At 40.3% G+C, this 26,441-nt stretch overlaps 1 protein-coding gene across 1 annotated transcript in view; it reads right to left on the reverse strand.

Annotated features, from left to right (window-relative positions):
• Positions 1 to 5,273: 5,273 nt before the first annotated feature.
• LOC109030278 (protein Tob1) overlaps positions 5,274 to 26,441 on the reverse strand; it is a 36,271-nt gene continuing 15,103 nt past the window's right edge. The window contains exons 2-3 of the mRNA XM_019041163.2: positions 14,402 to 15,369; positions 5,274 to 7,327 (exon numbers count right to left, since the gene is read on the reverse strand). Coding sequence (XP_018896708.2) covers positions 6,889 to 7,327; positions 14,402 to 15,153 — 1,191 coding nt within the window. The 5' untranslated portion in view covers positions 15,154 to 15,369 and the 3' untranslated portion in view covers positions 5,274 to 6,888. The remainder of the gene's footprint in view (positions 7,328 to 14,401; positions 15,370 to 26,441) is intronic.

Consider the following 26,441-nt stretch of genomic DNA (forward strand, 5'->3'; position numbering starts at 1 on the left):
AATGTTAAACAAATCTAGTCCTCTCAAGACATTCAGAAATGACTGTCTTTTCGATATTTTATTTTCCGAAAAGATCCCTTATTCGCACGAATAAGAGGATAGTCAAGTTTTCAACATCCTTTGTAGATACTTGTACAGCCTAATGAACATAGCCGATGTTCCGTGAAAAAACTGAACACCGGGCAATACTTATGGAATATTTTGCAAAATGTGCCTCTGGCAGGTAGAGGTACTGCTCAAATTCTTTATTTTTGAATATCAAACACAGTAAGAGTCAGTGGAAGGTCCTACATTTCCAAATTTGTTTGAGGGACAGAAAAACGTGAAGTATAGACTCATCTGTAGTTCCTACGAGAAATATACGCGAAAATCTATCTGAATAAGAAATGGACGTTGCCAAAACAATGTGTACAAAACTACAGAATGTGAAGCTTGAAAAAAATTCCCCGATATGGAGGATTCTGTTTTTTCCTTAAACTTAATATTTTCTTTTTTATCTCGACTGGATGAAGTTGGAACGAGCTAAAAATACCTGCTGGAGGGGTATTGAGTTATTTTAAACACAAATATCTTTTCCCATAACGCTTCTGCTGAATGAACTAAGTAACAAAACAGTTGAGTAAGAAGTTGGGAGCCTTATGGGAAAACTACTCAGGGGATTAGGTACTTAGATAGTTGCGCTACCAAAAATAATAATAATAAATAAAAATAAATAAAATGAAAAACAATGTGAGAACGATGAAAAACTATACTGAGTTACCACTTTTAAAAATTTTGCTAACGAGCATCGCTACCTACTTATCGAAACTCGTGGGCCAAACTTTGAAACTCTGTTTAGAAATAAGTGGTATTGTGATACTTTAGACAACAAGAGAGACGCTTTCTCTCTGCATTTCCGACTATTCAATGACTGAGCCAAATTCAAATTGTTAAATAGATACTGTTCCGGTTTTCATATTATATTTATTGATGCTGTAGATCAATTATACTAGTTATTTTAAGTTAACTAGGTGTAGTTTAGTCAAGAATAAAGATTATCCCTACGCCACAGTTCGTTGCATCTTCGTTGATGGTAAATATGAAGCAAATGCCACTTGTCTTTAGAAGGGGCGGGTAGTCTTGCAGGGAGAAAAGTAAAATTCACCCGTCTCTCTCAGAATTTTCTTGAAGTTTTATCTCAGAGGAGTAAAGTCATTCAGCATAATAATTTGGCTAGTGCTCCTTTTGAATGAATTTTAATTTTACATTTCGGATGAAGTATCTGACAAAAATAATTCATCACAGTTTGACTTTTCAGCTCAGCTTGTATTTCACGGTATACTAAGTTGAAGGACACCTGATAGTGCATTGAACTTTATAAATTACAAAAAATGGCCACTCAGAAGAGAAAATGTCCTATTTTACTAGCTCAAGCTACATATTAACTACATTGATTGATAAACTAATGATAGAAAATAACTGGAAAAATTATCTATTCAAATTGCCGGGTAGAAAAAAAGAAACAAATGAACAACAAATAAAGTTCAACAATTATATTAAAAAACGGACTAAAAAAGATTAAAACTAAATACTGAAAAACTAAAAAGATTATTTCAAAATTTAAAAGGTAGAATAATTTAATGATGTAAAAAAGAAAATTCAAAAAGTACAAAAATTAGTGACGGTTATGTAAAGTACAGATATTTAAAACACATATTATTATGCTGACATCATAAATAACATGATTAACTTATATATTCAATAAATAAATTCATAGAAAGATTTATAAACAGTGTATTTATACATGCCAGAGAATAAAAATAAAAATAAACTCACTACAGTTTATTACCATTATACTTTTCTGTCAGATAAACACTAGCCGAATCATGCATTGAAGACAAGGTTGGGGAAATTATACATCAATAACATACATCTTACACGAAAACCGAATATTATGACATTCAAGAGACATTTATAAATATAAAGAAATATATATGAATGTATTTTGTTATTCATATTCATACTGTATCAGTATTCTTTAACCTACTTCAAAACATAATTTATCGCTGAGAGAATGAATTGAATGAAAACTGTGAGTCAAACTGATCTGATTGTGAGTGTATGGAGAGGAATCAGAGCAGCATAAAGCTTCTTAGAAGGAGTGAAATTTCTTTCAGGAGAATATGTGGGATGGAATAAGGTATTCACTAAATAAAATTAGAACCCCTAAAATTTGATTTCAGGGGGATTTTGTGAGGCCGGGTGGGGGTTGGAACAAACACAGGTCCTAAGAGAGCAAGCATGTGATTTCTAATTAACAGAGCTTCCACGAAACCATCTACCTTTGGAGAATTTAGAAAATTTGACTTTTGAAAATTTCAAATTAAAATATATGTATAGATCTTAATTCATTGATGGATGCAAGTAAATTAGGAATATTAAAACATGTATACTCAACGACTTCAAAGGTGGACAAAAGCACTTCAAAATGTACCATGCCGTCATTCATCAGGTTTTGAGACTGTCAAAAGTAATGGTTTGGTGAAACACTTTCGTGTGAAATAATAAATATTTACGCTTGTTTCCAAAACACCATGCCGATCGCACTGATATTTGTATTCTCTTGATCAGGAATCATTTGAGCGCCCAACTATTTATTTCAATTTTGATGTGTGAAGTTTTTTAATTTTTTTCTTAATTGATTATTTTTCCTTTCACGATACCTCTCAAATTGTGGCTTCAAATTACCGGAAAATTTAAAACTCCTGTTTAAGACCCGCAGTCATTAGAATTATTGAGCAAAATAAATTTGAGAAGTTCATGCTCAAGTAAAAGTTATAAAAGGGTAGGAGACAATATAAGTGAGCTCTCACAAAAAGGTAAATCTTGGAACTTGATCTTACAAATAAAGAAAAAAAGAAGAAAATCACCACCCAATACGCACGCAAGAGTGAAATAATTACTTAAAAAAGCGAGAGGATTTAGAGTCTAAAAAAATAATTCAAAAATCGCAAGTCTAAGCCATTAGTCGTATTGCAAAACACTGATGAATACATTTGATATTGCTTTGGATATTCAATGCACTACGGCTATACTTCTCTATCCTCATAATGAACATTGCAAAAGTGGGTACATACATGACAGGTGACTCATGTAAGGACTTTCATGTTGTGAAGTTGGAATAAAGAGAGGGCCCCTTCGTTAAGTTTTTTAATTTCAATTTTTAACGGTAGCCACAGTTATAAGAGTAATTGAGTTATACTTATAAACAGTGTGGCAACAACAAATGAAGGGAGAGCGCAAAACGCACTGCTCCAACTGGATGGCGATTGGCTACCGCCTCAGTGATGGCGGGGGCAGTGAGTCTTTCGCTCTCTCCTCATTGGCTGGCGCTATTACTGCGACCATTTTGTACCAAATGAGGTTCAGCACAAGCACCCACTGAAGATTCTGTCCATTTAATGGCCTAAAATGTTATTTACCTACGGGTTGGGCCACTCTCATCTCCAGTTTTTCAGAATTCAACAAACTTCAGTTTTAGAATATTAAATTTGGAAGAGACTTTTTTCGGAATAATTCTCTGTTGATAAATAAAGGGGGGAAAGGACGCATGGCTTTTAAATTTAGAAAATATTTACTTTTGAAGATAGAGGCCGTAAAGTCAATGATCATTTATTAGATATAATAAAAAAACGAAAAAAAGAGGTACCTGAATTCGTAGATTTTGCCAAATCCACTCATTTAGGAGAGTGCAAAATAAATATAGATCAGTTGATCATTAGATGGAAGTTTTAGAGCATATCTTTGAAAAAGATGAGATACACAACAAAAGGACTATTTCACGGCAAAAGTTGCAATGCTAATCTTCTTAAGTATCACCGAACAAAAGAGCAGTAAAAAAGTAAAAAAAAGCAGAAAAAGAGAGGAGCAGAGGGGGTCTCAAAGAACACATCTATGCGTATTAGAAGAGAATGATAAGTAAAATGTCACCCATAAACGTGATAAAAATAAGTCGAGCTAAAATCACAATAACAAAGTGAGTGAGATATAGAAGGATAGAGGTTGAGAATTAGCGATAAAAGAGAATAGAGCAAGTAGACACGACGCGAGAAAGAAAAGGACAAATACGAAAGGGACGTTGGAAAAGAGACGAAAACAGGAACAGAGGGCATGAAGAACAACAATAACCAAGCTGTAACTGTTCAGAAAATAATTCGCTATGGATATTATTCTAGGTACACCTATCAATAACAACAAATATAAAACTCTATATGTGAAGAACAATTAGGCCTATTAAATACATCATGTAATAAAATACCTTTTTCTTTTAAAAAAATAAAAAAATTATTGAATAAATAAAAGAAAATTGACTAAATTCTTTCACAAAAAGTTTAAAATTTAAGTTTAACGTTAGACATTCTGTATAAAAACGGAGAGGGATAACATAGTCAAAGAGACTCACCAGGTGATGGCGGAAGAAACTTAACCATGAATACAGCCTGTTCAACACAGGATACGCTACTTTTTCACAGACGCATGCATTAGAGGGAGGAAACAAACAATTAAAAAGTGACTTTAAGTTGCCACGCAAGTTAAACTTAATCTGATTAACATAGAAACTGAGAATCTATTCGTATAACCGTTCTACGACATGGCTAAAGGACTCAAAATACGCACTAGCTATATAAAAGGTTCATTGGTTGAGATGCCGTGGATACACATCGCGCAGCCCTAGTCGCAAACAGTTATGAAGGAAACAATCAATGTAAGAATATTACAGATATGATACAGGTATCAAAAAGTTCTTCGAACAAGTATAAAAAATAAACTAGAACTTGACCCGTGGTGCACTTTCCACTTTTGAGTCTCATCTTTTCAGTCATTTCGTTTGACCTCGGAATGAATCACCTAACCGGAGAACACGAGTTTCAATAAAAGGAACCTTGATTGGATAGAAAGCTGTACATTTTTCAAACGGTCAATAAGTATTCAAGGCTACGCGAAAGATAATAACGTCATGAATGAGTCTTACAGCTTACGACTAGAATTCAACTGACCCCCGTGTTCCCAGAAAAAAGGACTCGTGATTCTGTCTTTAGTACAGGGGAAGTTATGAGACTGAATCAAACGAAGTGTAACGATGAGCCTTTGACTGCGATTTTTTACCTCCGAATTTTCAGGAGACAAAATGAAATAACTGCGTAGTGTTTGCTGAGCTCGAACCAAGACTTTGCTAAGGGGCGCGAAAAGCTTGTACCTGTCGTAAGACTAAAGTAAACTTAGTTTTATAAAAAAAAAAAAAGCTCTTTGGATTCCGCTCTTCAAGAGATAGCATTGGTATTTTCCTCCCATTTTTTATCACATGACATATTAGTTTGCTGATAGCCGTTCCCTCTTGAGTTACCAATAGTAAGCATATTATTTTGGGTGATATTGACACGGAATTATGTAGTGATAGGAAGTCATGACCCAGGCATGTTAGAAAAATGATATGGGACGCTAAAAGTTAGCTTGTTGGACAATGTGTACAATGCTCCTTTGGTCTCCAAAATTATATAATCCCTATTACGTGAATTTTCCCCCTCACTGTTTTAGATATGCAACTTGAAGCAACAATTTGAGCCCCTTGCAAAGTCCTAGATAGGCAACATTCAATGCGCTTTAAGCCTCTTGCGAAGTCTCGGATATGAAACCTGCAAAGCACCATGAGCCCCTCGCGAAGTCTCGGATATGTAACCCGCAAAGCACTACGAGTTGGACGAACGATCAAAAGTGGATGGCGCCTCGGTTGCATGTATAAAAAATAATTAAAGTAAAGAGATCTTGCAATTTGTAACCAGATTATGAGTAACCAAGCCCTGCTGAAAATGGTGGGTAGGCCTCCTCCGTTTCGGCCAGCATTATTGAAGTATCCTCCTGGTATCAGTAGAAGAACGCTCCTAGTATCAGCGCAATCTCCTTTTCACAGACCTGGATTTTCACTTCCACAGTATCCACAGTCCCACCAGTGGGCACTCAACTCGTATCAGCAGACATTCAACTGATACCAGCAGATATCCAACCGGTATTAGCAGATATTTCACTAATATCAACAGATATTCAACTGATATTCAACTGATATCAACAGATATTAAACTTATATCAGCAGATATGCAATGAATATCAGCAGATGCCCAACTGATATGAAAAAATTAGGAAGGATCCGACTGATATCTTCAGAGCTCCTCGCCCATTCCCACGCATCATTTCATCACTTTCATTCAGTGGAAATTTGACTTACACCATTGGGGGTACACACTGGCGGATCCACCAAATTGGCAACATTGATTATTCCCCATTTGAACCTATGGACTTGTATCGATTCTTGGAGGGGCCAGCGGGCCGATTATTGAAATTTGTAGACAAAGCTATAGACAAAGGAGACAAAAGGGATATTGACGGATCCTATTGGTGAAAGCGAGTGGTTGCAATAGACAAAGGAAGTAGGTGATAGACTAACTAACAGCAACCCATAAGACGCGCAATAGTTAGTCTATAGGAGCCATGCATTTAACCAACAGGATCTCTCCATACTTCCTATGTCTTCTTTGTCTACAGCTTTGCCTATCAATTTCAATAATCAGCCCGCAGGTGCTCCGACAAGAATCGATCGTTCCACATAGGTTTAAATTGAGGAAATCCGGTGTTGCCAAATTGATGGATCCGCCTCTGGAGATACAACTGATATCAGTGGAGATCCAAATAATATCAGCAGAGATTTAACTGATAGAGATCCGACTGATATCTTGGGAGTTCCTCGCCCGTTCCCACTCACCATTCCCAGCGGGGCAGACAAAGAGAGGAAAAGGAAACAAAAGGAAAAACGTGGTACTACGCTGATACTTGCTACGGGGCACCGGCGAGGAGGGATTAGTTGGCGACGAGGAGGTGCTGGTAGGGGCTGGCCGGGTAGGAGCCGAGCCCGAAGTGATCCGCGGAGCTCTGCTGGGCGGGGTTCATCGGGGACCCGGCCGGGGAGGAACTGGAGAGCTGGCCCGCGCCGGAGCCGGAGTTGAAGAGCTGCGACGTCGAGGGCGGGTCCAGGTAGGAGGGGAACTTGGGGTAGAGCTCCGGGACGAACGGCGGCGTGTGGGCGTCCGCCGCGAACATGTTGCGGTACGCGGAGGAGCCGTTCCCGTGCCCGGGGTAGCCGGAAGTGGAGTGCCCCGAGTGCTGCTGGAAGTAGAAGTCCGCGTGCGGGGACAGCGAGCGCCCGCCGGGGGAGGCCGGCGAGAGGGTGTGCGAGTACATCTGCTGCTGCTGCAGGGCGCGCTGCTTGATGTAGTTCGAGAACTCCGTCGGCGACATCCTGCAACACAAATAAAAACCGTCGTTAAGCTCTGGAATTATAGCTTCGTTTTCTTGTCAATGATACTTTAAACCTGGTTTTGCACACCTTCTCAATTGAAGGCGATAAGGGATAAGTTAAAACTGAGCTCATGCAATGTCCGAATCCTCGTTTTTTGGTAATGCAACTATAACGGCTTCGGAGAACCCGCTTTTGCATATCTTCCCAATTGAAGGCGATATGGAACGAGTTACACCTTAACCGATTGACAGCGATTTGCTCTGATCGGCAGCCCCGAGATTCGATCAAATCCGCGCTTGTCGATCGATTCACGTTTTCATATTTGATCTATTCATATCGATTGAACCAACGGTAGTTTGTGGTGAATTGACAATGTGGCTACCGCCACTCATAATTTAATTGATATCAACCACATCGCAATGGTTTGGCGCAAGTTTTCAATTTTCGATCCAAACAGGTCCAACTTCCATTCCGACCTTCGGCTACCACGCGATTCACTTCAGACGCGCCGAAGACTATAAGCGATAACCAGCGGCGATTTAACAAGTTGGCAACACGGTTCTCCTTCCATTTAAATACATTAAAAATATCTATTTTAGGTGAGACAAGCTGCCGCACCAAGATTCGATTGTTTCACATGCATTTAAATGGAGGAAATACAATGTTGCTAACTTTCAAGAATCGCCACTGGCAATGACTCCATCAGAGGAAACGACAGCGGGCGGTAAAATCGTCGCTCCTATGACATACAGGCGTGTCTGGATTTCTAAGTAAGTCCTCGAAAGCATGGATTTATACGGAGAACAAGGCTCTCGTGGAAAGGGAGATAGAATCTTGCGTCAGTGGACGAGAAAAAGCACCCTTTGTTCTTGCATAATGCATCGAGAGAAGTCATCGACTCGCGCGACATAACGGGAGCGGTACGTTGTTTCCCTCGAAAAAACTAGTACTCTTATTTTAATACGGAAATAGGTTTTTTGACCCGTGAGCCAATGTCAACATCCATATTTAACAGCCGTTCCATGATTTATGAACCAAAACCATTCTATCTTGACAGATTTCATCTGAATGATACTACCGTGCGAGGAATAAAGCCGCACGAACATCAAAACTTTGCCACGTCTCTCCTTAAAAAAATACGAGTCACCAATCAAATTTTTGATCATTTTTGTATAATTTTCAGAGAATCCTAGGAACAATCTAACCGAGAATATCTGAATATTTAAAGAAAAAACTAATCATAACATGACTCAGAAATAAATTTTTACCGATTATCATACGTCGTTTTTCATGACACGACCAAAAACTGTCATGCTAAACTGCACACACATCAAGAGCGTTTGAATGTTGATAATTTGCCCCCCTACGTCCCCTCCCCCCAATTAAAATTATAATTTTTGAGAATTTTTATCCTAGATGCTTTAACTCTCCTAACTCTCCCTAAATTTGTTAAATGCTTTGGAATCTTTAAATTACATTTTCCATTTCCTGGAAAATTAGCGGGGAAGTAAGAACAAGTTTTCTTGAACATTCGTATTTCATCGACTGAAACGTGGCAAAGCCAGAAAGCTCGTACAGCAATTTTCCTTGGCGCGGAAGACTAGGGCAGTGGATTCTTTATTGGGGAGTAGACGGTCTGCCATTGTTGATAGAGATTTCCTTATGTATTTATTCAGTTCCATCGAAGTAAATGAATTATATTTGTTCGTAATTTCCTCGTCGACAATAATTGAATTTAGACGTATTTCTGCCGAGCGGAACTATGTTCATTAAGAGATGAGCCCTGAGACCCATAAGAGTATATGCATAACAGGGCTCACGTCATGATGCACATAGTTCCGTTTGGCAGAAATACGTCCATTTGTAGTTAGCGCTCAATCAATTCTATCTCCCGAGGATTTTCCCCTCTTTCCTGGAGCTGATGACAGCTGTTAAGCTGAGTCTAGCTCGGTAAATTTCCTACCATTGATTTTTTTTGTAATTGAATCGACACGTTCGCAAACCGAAGTTCAGTCTATGCATTGAAAAACTTTAAGTCACGTGTACCAAAAATGTTAGTAATCCATACTACTGAAGGTTAGTAATTGGGACCAAAGTTTTTTCTCCGTCTGCACTTGTAAAAATGTTTTTTGAGCACTTCGAATTTCAAGGCCGAAACAGACTCAGCACCTGGCCTTTACACAGAGTATTCGATCCCTGCCTGTGATGTCTGTCTGAGACAGTTGTAGGGGATTTGACACGCTATGAACTAGACGTGCGTGGCAATTGGACGTATTTCTATCAAACGGAACTATGTGCATTAAGACATGAGCCCTGAGACCCATAAGAATAGGTGCATATCAGGGCTCACGTCATTATGCACATAGTTCCGTTTGATAGAAATACGTCCAATTGCTCACGTGCATGTGACTCGCGAGAGTTGCCACGATGTCGTCCACATGCATAACGTTTAAAATACACAGGTGGTCAATTTTTATGACGGCACCCATCGTGTTTTTTGGTTACACGTTGCGTCTGCTCACGTCTGTGACGATAATTTTCACGAAATTTCAGTTCTAATTTGTATGTGTGTGTATTTTTTCTGTTTTTTTTTTTAACTTTTCATTTCTCCCTCACACTTTTCTATTTTTTTTTTATGTCAAGGCTCTTCGAACTTTTATTGCGCATATTACGAATCTTGCAACTGTTATGGTAGGACCTCACCGAGCATACCGCACAGTTTTCGTGACAAAAAACTGACGGGGAAACTAGAGATTTACGCATCTTTTTACAGGCTCTATATTTTTTTTCTCATTCTGGGAGAACCGACTCATTTATTGCGCTTCAAATTTGACGCAACTTGCTGCGTTTCTGTCAAAATTGATCAAATTAAACTACCTCATGTTTAAGGAATGTATTGGGGCTACGCACAATGAAACAAACCTTCAGAGGATCGGGTTTATGTGTATCCTTTTCGGTCAATTTGTTTAAGTACACATTAAGTCATGAATAGAGGTCATACCTTTTCCATGCAGACAACCTAACAAGTGAACGACTGTCGCTCATACATATGACGAAAACTGAGCAAAATTTTCAAAATTGGCTATGACATATCGGAAACACATCCCAGGAAACATTAAATGAACCGTGTAAAGCAGAAAATAACCATGCCACATCAGCTATTGCAAAATTTTACTGGGCAATTAAAATTTCCAATAGGCTAGCTGTGATAATTTTTGAGCGAATTTCAGTGAATTCTCTTTATAGCACAAAGCAAATACCTTCAAATTTTCAAAGGAATTCGCAAAAACGTTTTCTTGAGAAAAATTAAATCGCCCACTTTTTGGCAATAGCTGATGTGGTTTGGTTCCTTTCTGCTGAACGGCCAAATGGCCTCGTTAACCTGCATCCAATACTTTGTTCTTTAATTAAACGTTTTTCTCTCTACCTGTAAAATGTGATTCTTCGTATATACTAGGTTTCAGCATCGAATTTTTTAGTGAGCAGTTTATGTGACGAAGAGGCATCATCGGAAAACCACGCATCAACTACATTGTTAACTCAAATTACGAGAAAACAATAGACCTAACTCGAGAGGAAATTCCTAATATACCAAGAACCTTGAAAATTGTTTCCAGTTTGCGGCAGAGGCATTCATTATAAATAGTGACCTCAGTTGTCTCTTCAGAGCTCCGCATGGAAATTACAGCGGGGAAAATTGACCACGTAAAAAAGAGGCCGACATTTTAAAACTATAAAGTCATCGAAGAAAGTGTAGCATACGCATTATCATACGGTTATGAGATAAAGGCACAATTATATCTGAATCTATGCGAATCTTCCCTCCTTCCTCTCCCAGCCTGTGCAGTATGCTTTCATCTCCTCTACATCAAAAACAGGCAGAAAATTTCGAGATTCTAAAGTTTCAAATTTTAGCCATCTATAGTCAATGTTAAATAATGAATCCCTCTTGGTTGACAATTTTCCACGGTTTCTGAAACAGAGCATTCAACTTAACATCTTTATAACTTATACTTCTCTACTGACCCGGTTTTTTTTTCAAACGGAAGCGCCGTGGCACGTGGCACGCTGCGGCGCGGCCAGCCAGCCAGCACGGAACGCGCATTGGCGCCTACAAACCTAAGGGATACCTCAAGCATTGCGCAATGCGTGAAGTATCTGCTTAGGTTTGTAGGCGCCAGTGCGCGTTTCGTGCTGGCAGCACGTCGCATCACTCCGCTTTTTGCTAGGGCATATTATTTAAACTCGCGGAGTCAGCGTTTTTCAACTCATGATTTTTATATGTTTGCACACTCTGCATGGATTACTTTAATTTAAATTAATAAAAAAAATATATGTGTATGAAAGGAAAATTTAATGTGTGTTTTGTAAACATTAAGGTGTTTCCTTGTCGTATTTAATGATTTTCAAAGCACATTAATTTTTTCTTTTATATTTTGGGCTTTTACTGTGCTGCAGCGTGGTGTGAGCGCAACCAAACGCTCATAATAGGACGTATTTGACTTTGAAAGATCGATGTACAAATGGGCTAAAACCGAAGATTGCGTGCTTCTCGGTTTTTCCCCCTCTTTTATTCATTTGTGCATAGTTTTTTTCGACACAACTACTGCTCATTGACTTTAATATCGATGCCATCGCTTGGAAAAGGTTTTATAAATATTTGCCACGTTTTAAAAATGTAAATGTTTTTAAAATAAAGTAATATTTTCATTTAAATAAAGTATTAATAAGGTTTATTTTTCATCGGAAATTTTAAGGATGGAAATAAAACCAAATATTCACCCATGACAATTTAAAAAGATTGATCAAAAGAAGGAAATAACATTTCATTTAAAAAATGAGTTACCACAACAACTCTTCCGTCACCCTCAATTTTCTCATTTCATTATTGTCAATATAATTTTACATACGGACTAAAATATGACACTTGGACCAAGTCACTGTTGCTAATTTCACGCGTGGACGTAAACTACTGGACAAAACAGGTGTGCGGACAAAAAATCGTTTACGGAATGCCCTGAAACCAACCCGGAGGCTTACGCCCCCTATGACCCCCCTCCTGGATACGCTAATGTATTTTGGTAATTTTGTGAGGTGCTCAATTTGTTGCTTTACGTGGAGAAAATGTCTATTGAATAGTCTATGGAGGAATTTTTTCTGACGTGAAAATGAATAAATCAGTATATTCCAGGGAAAACCAAAGCACTTAATAGCCAAGTTTTTATTCCTGTTCCGTTCCTATTTAAAGTCTTCAAAATTTTAGTCGATTCTTGTGGATCAAATTAGTATCTAACCTCTCAAACACTTAAAAAATCTACACCATTATAAATTCACTTGAATTCCGGCTTTTATGGGTATTAAAACGACGCGAAACTGCGAAATGAAGGACATTTCGTTAACTGGAGAGGCTAGGACAAATATATTCCCCAGGTAGTTCGCACTCGTCCTTCAGAATAAAGACTGGAAGGATAAATAATAGTCGAAGAGAGGTGGTTGAAACGAGTGGAATTTAATTGATTCGACCTTGAGCCGAAGGGCTGTTGATCGAAGCGCCCGCCGATTCAGGCAATGTTTGAAACCTAGCATAAGTCAATATTCTGGTGACCCGTGAGCTCCATAAGAGCCCCGATATTCTAGGGTTCATCTAGTGATTGACATGATCGGTTTCAACACGACCGATTCAAGTGCGGAAACCCGCGAAAAGGTAAACACTCCGGTCCCTGGAGATGAATTAGTATCGAGTGAATTTGAAGGCGCCTCCTAATGGCTTACCGAGTAAATTCTCGTCGTTTGGTCGCATTCTCTGACTTATCTCGTTCACAATGTTGATTCTCCTCGACAGCGTATCAAAGTCTCGTTTATCAACATTAATTCTAAATTATTTCACTGATTATTTACGGGAACCTGGAGTTCAATCTTTGTTTTCTTTCCGACTCTTTCAATTTTTCCCACCCGTGAGGTGTACGAACTTTTTCATGGGTCCTTCAAAATCACCAATAAGACCAAAATGGATGTAATAGTTTTTTTTTAACCAGAGCATCAATATGGGAAGAATATTGTCATCTCAGTCCGAGAGGTACAGAAAAATTCTACCGCTCTTAGGAGTTATTAAGGTTTGAAACTCGAACTCTGCGGGTTTTTCAAACCGAACTTTTTCGTTTGAATCAACCATTTCGATGGGAATGATCATAACTCCCGTTGTGTCATAATCTAAGTTTCGTCGACTGAAATTGTGGTTGAATCGACCAGAAAAATCTACCTTCGAAATGCATAAGCGCAATGAGCCACTAAACATAATAGTAAAGGTGCGAGTAGGACGTCACCTTCCGGCCAAAGTATCAAAATCGCCATACAACGTTTCAAAATTTCCGCCGCCATTTTATTATTTTACAGAGAAACTGTTCAATTGCACTATCCGAAAATTTCACCGAATTTTCTCCACGCTGCCGATGAAATTCAGTGAAAATTTCAAACAGATTCACCGAGCAATTTTCTTGTAAAAAAAAATAAAATGGCGGCGGAAAGTTTGAAACGTCCCATGGCGCTTGAGACACTTAGACCGAAAGGTGACGATTTATAATCAGGTTAAAATTTCTCGAATGGAAAGCGCGCACACCCCAACGTGCTGTGCGCTTAATGGGAGAAGTATTCACGTATACTTCACGCATCCGTGAATTCACTCATATAATACTTCACGTCTACAATCTTGTAGGCGCTAAAGTGACTGATACATCTGCAACTCACAAGCGTTTGTTGAAAGTGAAACACCAATAGGTAAGGAGGATTTCAATCGCTCAACGTCGAGCTATCGAAATCCTCCTTGCCTATTGGTGTTTCACTTTCAACAAACGCTTGTAACTCGCAGGTGTATCTGGGCCTTAATATGCGTTTCACGCCAACTTGATCGACTGCACTACGTTTGGTGCAATGTGAGAAGTATCCATGCAGTCTTGAAGGCGCTAACACATATTACTCGCCGACCCTCAGCCGGAAAGTGACGAGGTATTTATAAAACTTTTGTACCCTATAAAAACTTATTCTAAACCTCAAAATTAGAAAAAAAATCGTTCTTACCTGTTAGCCCTCTTGCTGCTGGTCTTGAGCTTAGTGCTTCCGAACTTGGTCTGCGCAAACGTGGCCGTCGTGAACGTGAGCGGCGCCGCACTGGACCTCGGCAGGAACGAGTTAACAGACAGCGTGGGCGAGACCTTCCCCGTGCCGAACTGCGGGGCGCCGGGGTTGGAGGGCGTCGGCGACGTATTAGCCGAAGGGGCGGAGGCCGCGGGGGGCGCCCCCTGGCTCCTACTGCTCACCTGCAGCACACTCGGAAACGGCGGAGAACTCGACTTGTTGTTCGGCGAAATATTCAGCTGACTCAAACTGGACACAACAGCGTCAATCGGCCGGAAGCATTGCGCCTCAGGGTTGAAAGTTTTATTCACCTCTCGATCAGCGGAACAATCATCTTGGTGGTCGATCGACTCGCTGAAAAGCACCTTGACCGCGCCCTTTTCACCAATCCTATAGCTGACCTCGCCGGGATCAACCCAAACGGCTAACTCCTGGGGTAGGTTCTCCAGGATATCCTGGATGAGCACCCCTGACTCTCTCGCGGCCTTTTCTAAGACGGGGTCAACAGGGTCACCTGTCTTGATGCAACGGAAGGCTGAGCCTTTGAATGGCTTTTCCGGGTACCAGTGCCCCCGGAACTTCTCCTTGAGGGCTTTTTCGAGCTCCTCGCCGAAGATGTTGACCCTCCGTCTGGGGAGTTTGTTGTAGAGGTAGGAGATGACGAAGTTGAGGGCCACCTGTATCTCGATATGCATGTTGCGCGGGTGTCGGGCTCGGACGGGGTTGAAGCAGACTCGGTTCCGGGCGCGGGTCCGGGGATTTACATCTAGCTGCGCGGTTTGAGGCGCCGGCGCGGGGTTCGTCGGGGGCTGGGCGCGCGCTCGCGGGGCTCCGTCGCTTAGCGTCGCGATCTTGGCGTCGGGACGCTCGCTCGGGGGCTCAGAGGGTTACTCCGGAGAGGATCGCAGCACCTGGAACAGAGAGAAAAACGACTGGGTTAGACTCGTCATTCAAAAATAGCTTAATTTAGGAGAAAGGCTGCACATTAAAAATAAGTAAAAAACCGAGACATTTTGAAAGTACACACCTTCCCAGAAAAAAAAAAGTAACGGGCTATATAGACATACCGTCCGTTTCCGGCTCAGAAGTCGAAAGCTATGGGTGTTGGACCCGTAGCTCCGTTTGTTTCGGGTGCTACGCCCGGAACGCGGACGGTATGTCTATACTGCCATGCCAAGAAAGAACGCCGTTTGAACATTCGAGAGTTGCCAAATCCCGGATAAGACATCAATTTTTGAACGAAGTTATGCATATTTTTCCTCAAAATTTTCCGATACTTTATATTAAATTGGGAAAAAAATTGTCTGAAAATTGGAAGAAAAATACTCAGAATTTTTCCAGTAAATTTGTTGGTTATTAAAAGAAATATGGCAACGCCTGAAGGCTCATACGGCGTTCTTCCTTAGCACGGCAGTATGTAGGCCGTCGGTTTGGCCTTCACGGCCGGAGTTTTTTCTTTCAGTGTTTATTTTAAGAACCTAAAAATGGTGTACCGTATTTTTTACCTGTATTTACCCTCCCCTGATCACTTTTTTTGTGACGTAGGTCCCTATCCTTTAACACGTTAAAACAAAACAACGTATGTCAAATATTTGCGATGATTACATAGTAAATTAAAGTTCTGCACTGAGTTAGTCATATGTGGCAGCACTGGCTCACAGGGACACTGGGTTGATCGCCTGGAATTGAATTGAGTAGAGCCTTGGCACGAGTTTACAACCGCAGCGTGAAAGAGTGGTCAGCGGACGTACTACAACGTACGACAAACGCGCGGGATTTAAATGTGAGCGGGGGCTACTGCTCCCCTATCCACCTCCCCTCTCGCCTCCCGCATCCCCCCCGTCCCCCCGAGACGAGGAAACGAGCAATTTATCCCGAACTGTGACGGATCCCCCCAATTCGCGCCCCGATCCAGTTCTGACCTGTAGGATATCCTCGACTCGGTGCTCCGGCGCACAATGGAACTGGTCGTTGGAAGAGGTCGGATATGAGATTTTTTATTAAAAATGCAAATTTTGATTGATTTTTCGACATGCCTTAAATTTTAAGGAGTGATCCTTCATGGAAATTTTACGAGAAAAGGTGAGAAACCACTTTTAAATTCTACGTTTAAAATTAACGAAGATTTGTCCATCCCCAGTCAAGGAAACACAATTTCATTCGTAAGTTGGAAAATTGACTCATATATATTTCAAATTTTTACAATGCTGATAACTGCGCCATTTTTTTCAAAATTAAGCTGATTTTGGCGCGTATTCAGAGGAAAAATCGATGAAATTTTCAGTTAGAAGCGCTTCGATAAAAGACGAATTTACTGGTGAACTTGTGAATATTTTCCTTCCAATTTTTCAGATAATTCCGTTCCCAATCGCACCTAAAGTGCCTGAAAATGTCAAGGAAAAATCTTCACAACGTTCCTTATAAATAAACATTTTATCGAAGGAAATTCGGCAACTCTCGAATGTTCGTTCGGCGTTCTTACCTAGCACGGCAGTATACAGCCCATAACTTTTTTTCAGTGTCCTAATCACTCGTTTGCCATGCTAAGCAAGAACGCCTTAAAACCATCAAAATTTTCCCGCGTTTTTTGGAACTCAACACTTCATGAAATAAAAACTGTTTTACCCGTGCCTCTCAAATTTTCAGGTTAGGTTCTTGAGAGTATTTGCGAAAGAATTCCATAAAAACATTGTCTTATGGCTTACACGTTTTTCTGCTATGATACATTGTTTCCAAAAAAATCAAAGTGGGATTTACGGCGTTTTTGCGTTGCACGGCAGCCGTCCCCTTGTGCGGCGAGGGAGGGACGATGGGATGCGGGGGAGGCGAGGGAGTGAAGAATGCCGCGCGATGAGGGGGACGGGTGGGGGGCGGGGGAGTGCATTGTGACAGAGTGCTCTTTGGCAGAGGGGAGCGCGAATAATTGGGTTAGGAGGCTTTTATTTTTGGCACGCTGCGGGTCGCGGCACGGAAGGTTCCCCCCGTCTCGAGGATCTGGGTCGATCCGGCTCGAGCCTTCCCGACGCGCGCGTTTTATGCCCCGTCCGAGCGAACCCACGCTCGTGCCTTTCCGTTTCGAGGGGGCACTCCCGGGTGGAGTGGAGCGTCTTTTGCCTTAAGGTGATTCGTCAAGCTCAAGTGACGTGGTCGAACTGGCATGCGATATATCGCATCTTTTAGATCAAAAATCTCGGCAGATTTTGAATTTTCAGCAAAAAAAAGGACGATAGCCCCTGCGCATGAGCCTGAAGAATCATTCTAAACCCAAAAATCGGCAAAATTCAGAGAAATGAAAGCAGCGGGCCGATTATTGAAATCGATAAATAAAGCCATAGACAAACACGACAAAACGGGTATGGAGGTGGTGGAAGCGGGTGGTGGCAATGGACATAGGAGGTAGGTAATGGACTGACTAACGGCAACCTACCAAAGACCCGACAGTTAGTCCATCATTTTCTTCCTTAGTCTATAAGAACCAACCATGTCAACCAATAGGATCGCTCTATACTCCCTGTGTCTTCTTTGTCTATCGCTTTGTCTATCAGTTTCAATAATCGGCCCGCTGGATAGTGTTTGGAAAAAAACCTCGCATTCGATACCGAAATCGATAGCTGAATCGAATGCGAGGTTTTTTTCCAAACACTATCCTGCTTTCATTTCTCTGAATTTTGCCGATTTTTGGGTTTAGAATGATTCTTCAGGCTCATGCGCAGGGACTATCGTCCTTTTTTTTGCGGAAAATTCAAAATCTGCCGAGATTTTTGACCTAAAAGATGCGATATATCGCATGCCAGTTCGACCACGTCACTTGAGCTTGACGCATCACCTTAAGTTGCCCTCCATCGCGCAGGCCCGATCCATCGTGCTGAAATGCCGAAGAAAAACAACGTGGACGACGCCCAGAGGCGAGTTCAGCAATTTGGCAAGACCGGATTAACTACATTTAAACCTATGTTGAATAATCGATTCTTGTCGGAGCACCTGCAGCCCGATTGTTGAAATTTATGTCGGCACGACAAGAATCGAAAATCGATATTATACGGTTACAGGACATTTTGTCAACGATTTTTTGTCCGCGCACCTCTTATATCCAGTAGTTTACGCCCACACGTAAAAAAAGCAACAGTTACTTGGTCCAAGCGTTATATTTTAGTCGGCATGTAAAATTATATTGACAATATGGAAATAAGAAATTGAGAGAGAAAGAGGTGTTGTTATGGTTGCTCATTTTCTAAATGAAATGTTATTACTTTCTCCTTTCGAATCATCTTTTTAAACTGCCATTGGTGAATATTTGATTTTATTTCTATCCTTAAAATATTGAATGTACAATATACCTTATATATGTATGGGTACTTTTTTTTATTTTTTTTCTTTCCGAAATTATTACTTCATTTTGAAAACATTTATACTTTTAAAACGTGACAAATATTTGTAAAACCTTTTCCAAGCGACATTAATCTCAACGAGCCGCAGTTGTGCCGACAGAAACTGCAAAAATGAATAAAAGAGGGGGAAAAACCAAGAAGCACGCAATCTTTAGTTTTAACCCATTTGTACATCGATCTTCTAGAGTCAAATACGTCAAATTTTGAGCGTTTGGTTGCGCGTACACCTCGCTGCAGCACAATAAAAGCACAAAATGTAAAAGAAAAAATTAAAGTGCTTTGGAAATCATTAAATTTGACACGGAACCACCAATAATTAAAAAACACACATTCTATTATTATTCTCCTTTGATAAATTGATACGTATTTTTTCCCCATCAATTTAAATGACAATAATCAATGCAGAGTGTGCTAACATTTCAAAATCATGTGTTAAAAAACGCTGACCATGCGAGTATAAATATTAAAGCCTAACAGAGCGGAGCGGCGTGCTGCCAGCGCGAGAGGCTCACTGGCGCCTACAAACCTAAGTTGATACTTCACGCATTGCACAATGCTTGAAGTATCCACTTAGGTTTGTAGGCGCCAATGCGCGTTTAGCGCTGGCCGCCCGCCCGCCCGCTGTGCGGCGGCGCCTGAAGCAACTATTTCACAACAGAGGTGTTACCTGTGTGACCATACTCTCCTTCTTGAAGTACCTTACCCGAAGGCATTCCAGACAAACGGAGTAAATAGAGCGAGGCTGGCGGAAGGGTAACGCCATGAAGATGCAGCGCAGATACCAGTAGCGGAAATCGAGTATGATTAATCGGCGAGAGCGCGTATCGATTAGCGATATTCGCAGTGATAAGCACTGATTAGGAGTTGAGGGAGGTTAACCGGTGAGGATCAGATACGGGTCAAATGGATACTGGCACGGGCGGGCGCCACCGCTGCTGATTGCGAGTCGTAAATTAAGAGATTACGACGATCCTTCTGCCGAGTGAAGGAAAAGCGCCTAACTATCATTGAAATCTTATGGATATTGGTTGTTTTTTCTACTATGGCATGTATCCTGCGGGCATAACCGGTAATAACGGGACAGATCCTGCGCCGCCTGCCCTCGGGATTTATCGTTCGAGGTTACGCAGCTTCGAGCAGTTTTTCTGGTCAAAAACGGAAAGAAATAGTCAAAAGTTTCCTTTGGTTTGAAAAGAATTGTCTCTGATTTAAATATTTTGTTTGTTTGTTTCAAAAAAAGTTTTTTGACGTGAAAAAAATGGTGTTGAACTTTAAGAATTATTCTTGGAGTCACAGAAATGTACTTGAGAGAGAAATCGTGTCATTGATGACAAAATTGCACTTCTTTTATATTAGAAATACTTATTTTGAATTGAAAGAGAAAACAATCACACTAGACAGAAATTTTCCCGAGGTAAGATAATTTTTTCTTTGAATCAAACCTCTTTTTTTAAGACTTGAGAAAACTCATAAAATCAAAATATATATATTTTTTTTTTTATGATTTTAAAAAAATTCACAAAATTTTTTCAGATAAATTCTGGTGCTAGTACGTGTTTATGTCGTGACAAGTCATGACACCGGAGACAGCAGGATATGGAAGAAAAAGAAGAAAAAAAGGAAAAAATACGTGTAGATAGGGATGAACCAAAATGTATTAGAATTTTCGCTAGAATATCGGAACGTTTCCAAATTGGACAGAGTCGAACAGTAGGTACAGGTCTTAAATGAGCTGACCTACAATAGAAAATGGACCTCACAACGACAGTTTTCGATGTAAACAGATTTAAGTCACGAATAATTAAGACTCGAGTTTGTTGAATGTCGGATGAGCGCCTGCTGCGTCGCGTCCCTGTAGTGCTAATCTGACGTCTAAACGAAGAGCAACGGTGCCAACTGTGAAGAGGAGCTATCTATTCCTCTTAAATATTTTCGAACGGAAATACTAGGTCCCAATCGAGATGCCAAATATTGATCAAACTTTGGGAACTAGTGTGATAAACCAGATTTTAATTGGCCAAAACTAGTTTGATCAAAAATTAGTTGACTAAGCTAGTTGGATAAACAGTTTTTTTCAACAACTGGTAGTAAACTGAGCACCGTGAAAAAAAAAAACAGACAAAAAAACAAACAAATGTGCATTCTCAACATTTCTCATAAATATAAATGTAGCCGTGTGTTTATTTGAACGTTTATTCGAAGACAAAACGGTGTCTTAACAGCAACATATCCTTGTAAACGAGATCCTTAATTTATTCCTAAAAAGGCCAAAATGGGGCACAATATCGTGTGATGAACACACGGGTGTGTCACTGGCAACACAACATTGGTATTGTGGGACAGAACGTCTGAATTAATGCACCGTTATGTTCATAGAAGACTTATTCTTCAACAGTACCTATACGTCAAAGTTGAAGAAGCAGGAAAAGAAGGGGGGAGGAGGAGGAAGAGAAGGAGAAGGAAGGAGAAGGAGAAGGAAGGAGAAGGAGAAGGAAGGAGAAGGAGAAGGAAGGAGAAGGAAGGAGAAGGAGCGTAAAAGGAGAGTAGAAGGAGAGTAAAAGGAGAGTTTGAGAGAGCGAGAAACGTAATCCAATTTTCCTCCATTTTTATTCATTTATGAACATTGTGGCAATTTTGGAAACCAATCTACTTTACCATGCCGAGGGAAAACGCCATGTAAATATTTGGATGTTGCCAAATTTTTCGGCGAAGAAACCTCAATTTTTGAGAATGATTATGAATATTCCTCCTCAAAATCAGCTACACCAAAACACATCGCGAATGAACCTGTCTGTATAAATTCTAGGGGAAAACGCTCACAAGTTATCCATCAAATCCACTCATTATGAGAAGAAGTTTGGTGACATTAAAATCCTGACGTCGTTTTTACCTAAAGCTTGGCAGTGGAGCGGAGCGCGACTCGGTGGTGACGTCGCGTCGTCACGTCAGGCGAACAAACATCGGTGACAACCAGTGACATCCAGTCGGTCGGGGGAAAAGGCGGACCTTGACTCTTTTACCGGCACATCCTCTGCAATTTGCATTATCACCGGCTCAATTTGTTATATTAACCCGCCGTCGACAGGCCCGGCCCGGGGTGTTATGCAACCGCGCATGGCACTGCAGCCGTCCGTCAGTGTCACAGGTACCGCTTTGACCCACAACGGTGACAGCGTGTGCCACACTTCCGTGCAAATCCAAAAACGCCACCATGAATTCAGTTCCGACTTGTGAACTTCATTTTGAATTAAAGGAGCCAATTTTCCTAGCGCATGCTTAAAAACACTCACATACATAGAGCACCAAGTGGTGCATACTTTGTTTCTAAAATAAGCCAAAAATAGTGCCTCCTCGTCAATGTGTCCCTAAAGTTCCAAGCTTAAACACTGAAATTTCTCGAAAGCTTGAAAGTTAATTTCAAAGTCAGACGAAGCCCTGGTTTCGTTCTTTCATTAAGCAAGAGGATCACTTTAAATGGAATAAAAAGTCAAAATAAAATTATCAAAAATTATCTCAATCAGTTAATTAAGCTACTTTCAACGTTGACCACGATCAAAAAATCTAATTTAATTGCCAATGATGGTGTGATAAATTTACAGTTGGCTGATAAAAATCTCAATTGTTATGCGTCTTTATGAGATTTCACCTAATTTTTTTCCCTAATATCTCGTGCATTCTTACAAGCATCGGCATAATAAAGTTGTTCACTTAGCTCTTTATCTGTGCTGATTATCAAACTTTACATTTTACCGACACAGTAACCCATTGAAAAAGCCTATCAACGAGTCTACTATAACTGATGCAATTTTGGCGTAGAGAGAAGTCAGTTCAAATACGTCGTGTGCATTAAAAATACAATATTTAATTATCTTCTATTCCTGTAAACCCGATTCTGCCCTGCGGCCCGATTATTGAAACTATGTCAGCCTGACACGACAAGACATAGCCCTATCTTAACCATGCAATATATCGCAATTCGATGTCTTACCGGGCTGGTTTAAATTTCAATAATCGGTCCGCTAAGGGCGCCTTGAAAAAACCTCGTCACCGAGCATACAACTTTATCAACTCCTGGGATGCTTTCTGGCCTAGTTAGTAAAATGAAGGCGCACCGCGTCGCTTAGAACCTAACACGCACCACTTACGTATTTATAATTTGGGCGTATCTTCATCGTACACAGGCGTAGGCGTTATATACACTTGAATTCCTCGAGAATTTTGAAACTTCATTTCTTGACTGTGAAATTTAGCATTAAAATACTTTGATATTTTATTTAATTCAAAACTCCCGTTATGTAAAATTCACGCGGCCATGAGTTTTATTGATTCTTATTCATGCACGAGTCCGCATAATTGGTGAAAGTCGATAAAATTAAGAAGAGTAAGTGTATTAATCATTAATTTCTGACCAACGAAAAAAAAAAACGACAACAATATTTGAGGCGCGACTTTAAAATGTGAGGGCGGAGGAGAGGACACCAGCCTCCCGTGAAGTTTCATAAAGTCGAACATATATATTTAATGGCAATTTCCGCCCCTTTGATACACTTACGGGTATGTTAGAGGAATTTTCAAAAATTTTACCCCTTCCCCTTTTAAAGAAACTTGGCCTTTTCTGAACAACTTATGCCCGAGTTCCCCGAAAGATTTAAATCCCCCGAATCATAATGGAAGATACCTCGCTCTATATATACCTCTCTCCTCCTATCACTCTCTCCTATTTTTCCCAAGAAATTAACTCAGCAAAATTAACTCCAGTTACGCTGCGTAGAATCTCGGTTACGGAACGACAATCACGAGAAATTCACGCATAAACGGACGTCTTCCTGCCAAACAGAACTATGTGCATTATGACGTGAGCCCTGTTATGCATGTATTCTTATGGGTCTTAGGGCTCATGTCTCAATGCACATAGTTCCGTTTGGCAGAAATACGTCCATACAATGCTCGCAGGCCTAACGAAACGCAAGATGATTTATTTGTCGCGTACCCGCTCACACCGCACAGTGGCTCGAGTCAATCAGAGTGGTCGAACATGACATTTTGGACTAAAACTGCAAATTTTGGTGTTTATTTCGTCACATTTTAAACTTCAAGGGGTGCTTTTAGAGGAGAATTTCACGCGGAAACCAATTAAACCACTTTTAGAATCTCACAATTTTGTATAAACGGAGTTATAAGTGTTTAAAGTTTACTAATTTTGTCCGGCCTAACCTATTGACTTGATCCACTCCGCCCCGCACTGACAATGTAATCAATCAAAGTGAAATTACAATCTTCGAAACGAAGTGAAATTTTTGACTAGAACTGCACATTTTAGGGTTTATTTCGTCACATTTTACATTTCAAGGGGTCATCATAGAAAAGAATGGAGAATTTGCAAGCAAATATTTTATTACTTTCGTCTGAAAGTGCTTGAAGAGCTGATTTTAAAATATTTTTTATAATTTTTTACTGGTATGGGAAATAGTATAAAAATAGATTTAAAAGTGAGAAAATGCACCACCTAATGACGTCATCTAGCGGCATTTCCCATTTAAACACACGTATTTTAGCAGATTAGATCATTTTGTCATATCTTCTCCAATAATTGTTCAGTTCATGAACCAAGGGTATCCTCGTGTTCAGTTCACTCAGTAATTTCCGAACACGAAATTCATCAAATTCCAGACACCTGCAAATTCTCTTTTTCACGAGGAAACCAATGTAACCGCTTTCAAGGCCTTAAAAGTTCGTATAAACGGAGTTATGAGCGTTTAAAGTTTCCAAATTCTGTCCGACCTATCGTGCTGAATCGATCCACTGTGCGCCGCGCAGAGAGACACGAGCAGGAGGAGAGGGGGGCACCGCGACAAAACGCTTTCAATCCAGAGGTGTACTTCAAAATCCAATTCATTAAGATAATAGTCGAGTAATTAAAATTGGCCTTGAGCCAGCGCACACATACGCCGATACAGCCGTAGCGCAGTGAGTTTACGCGCAAGAAAAAAACCAGTCGCTTACGCAGCTCCTCGGCGCGTCATTTCTCTGCGTCGCGTCGACGATAAATCAGATTTTTTGACGCAAGTGGTGCGTTTCTTGCAAAAATAACTCAAACAAAAGAGCGGCATATAGCGGGAACGAAATCTGTTAGAATCTGTATCCGAACTGGAAAAAATATGTAACAATAGTGGGATTACATTTTGCGATGAGGAACCACTATTCCTGGCTCATTTTAGAAGCGACATATATGCCACTGGTTCCCCTATGCAGATACGTGCTTCTATGGGAGAGCCAGAGATAGTAAATTCTTTTTAGCAAAATGTAATCCAGTTTTCCGAGCAGAGATGAAAAACTCTCTGTGAATAGTGAGTCTTTCACTTTCCTGCAAATGTATATGGCGCAAAAATTCGCATTTTAATGCTGCAATTTTGTATCTCGAACTTAGCATATTAGAATTTTTAACAACTTTTTCTCGGAGCAGCATGTCGTGAATTAAAGCCTCAATTCACCATTACTTTGAATTATGGTTACATACCATTTTGAGAGTTTTCCCCAGAAAATGTTCACAAAACACCCCTCTATCCATTATCAATATATAGTATCAATAGGCAAAATGTCTAGTTTGCGTATTAGCTTATCGAAATTTTAATCGAGAGGTTTGAATACGTGCGTAACTGCTTAAGAATGAGCACAATGTGGCGATACTATATTCTTCGGGTCTCTTGATGTGTTGGTGAACAGACAGAGTCGGATTCCGCGATTGGGCAACATAAGATTTCCTCCATTTAAACTCATGTTAAATAATCGATTCTTGTCAGAGCACCTGCCCCCCCCCCCCCCGAATCGATACATTTCCATAGGTTTAAATGGAGAAAAAAACAATGTTGCCAATTCGCTGAATCCGCTAATGTGAACGAAAGATACTTCTGCTTGATGAAACGCCGTTTTACGTATATGGACGGAGTGAATACACGTATCCTCGATGAAAGCAGTTTTCCGACGTCATTGACTCGGGAAAATATCGATGACGCGACATGAAATGGAGCAGTTTGGTAATTTATCCCGCGCAAAACAACACGAGAAACACTTGATGACGCTGTTGGAGGAATAAATTACTACTTTTCGACAGCTCCATTCGGGTCTCCGTAAGCTCGGGTTAGTGTGTTAAGCAAACACGCCTCACAGGTGCGACAACAAAAAGTTGAGACTAGGATGGTGTCTTCTGTCCTAGGCTGTCGTGCTAGGGAAGAACGCCGTATCGGCATACAGAAGCTGCCGAGTTTCCCTCAGTAAAAATTTTATTTTTGAGAAAAGCTATGAATATATGTTGCTCGATATTATCAGGCACGCGAGAAATAAATGGGAATAAAAGTAACTAAACTTATTTTTAGAAAAAGGAATCCAGGGAATCGAGAAAATGTGTACTTTATTAGAGGACATTTGGCAGCGCATAGATATTTTTCCTTCGAACAGTGGTGGTGAGGCCGGTATATTCTGAAATATGGCGACGAAAACATGAACGCGAATCAAATAGACTCGTAATATTGAGAGGCACAATTTTTTTCAAAGGGATATGCCAATATTGACAAGGTTACTAAAATACTCGTCTAATG

This window comes from Bemisia tabaci, chromosome 8 (genome assembly GCF_918797505.1).
Source record: "Bemisia tabaci chromosome 8, PGI_BMITA_v3".
Classification (NCBI taxonomy): Eukaryota; Metazoa; Arthropoda; class Insecta; order Hemiptera; family Aleyrodidae; genus Bemisia; species Bemisia tabaci.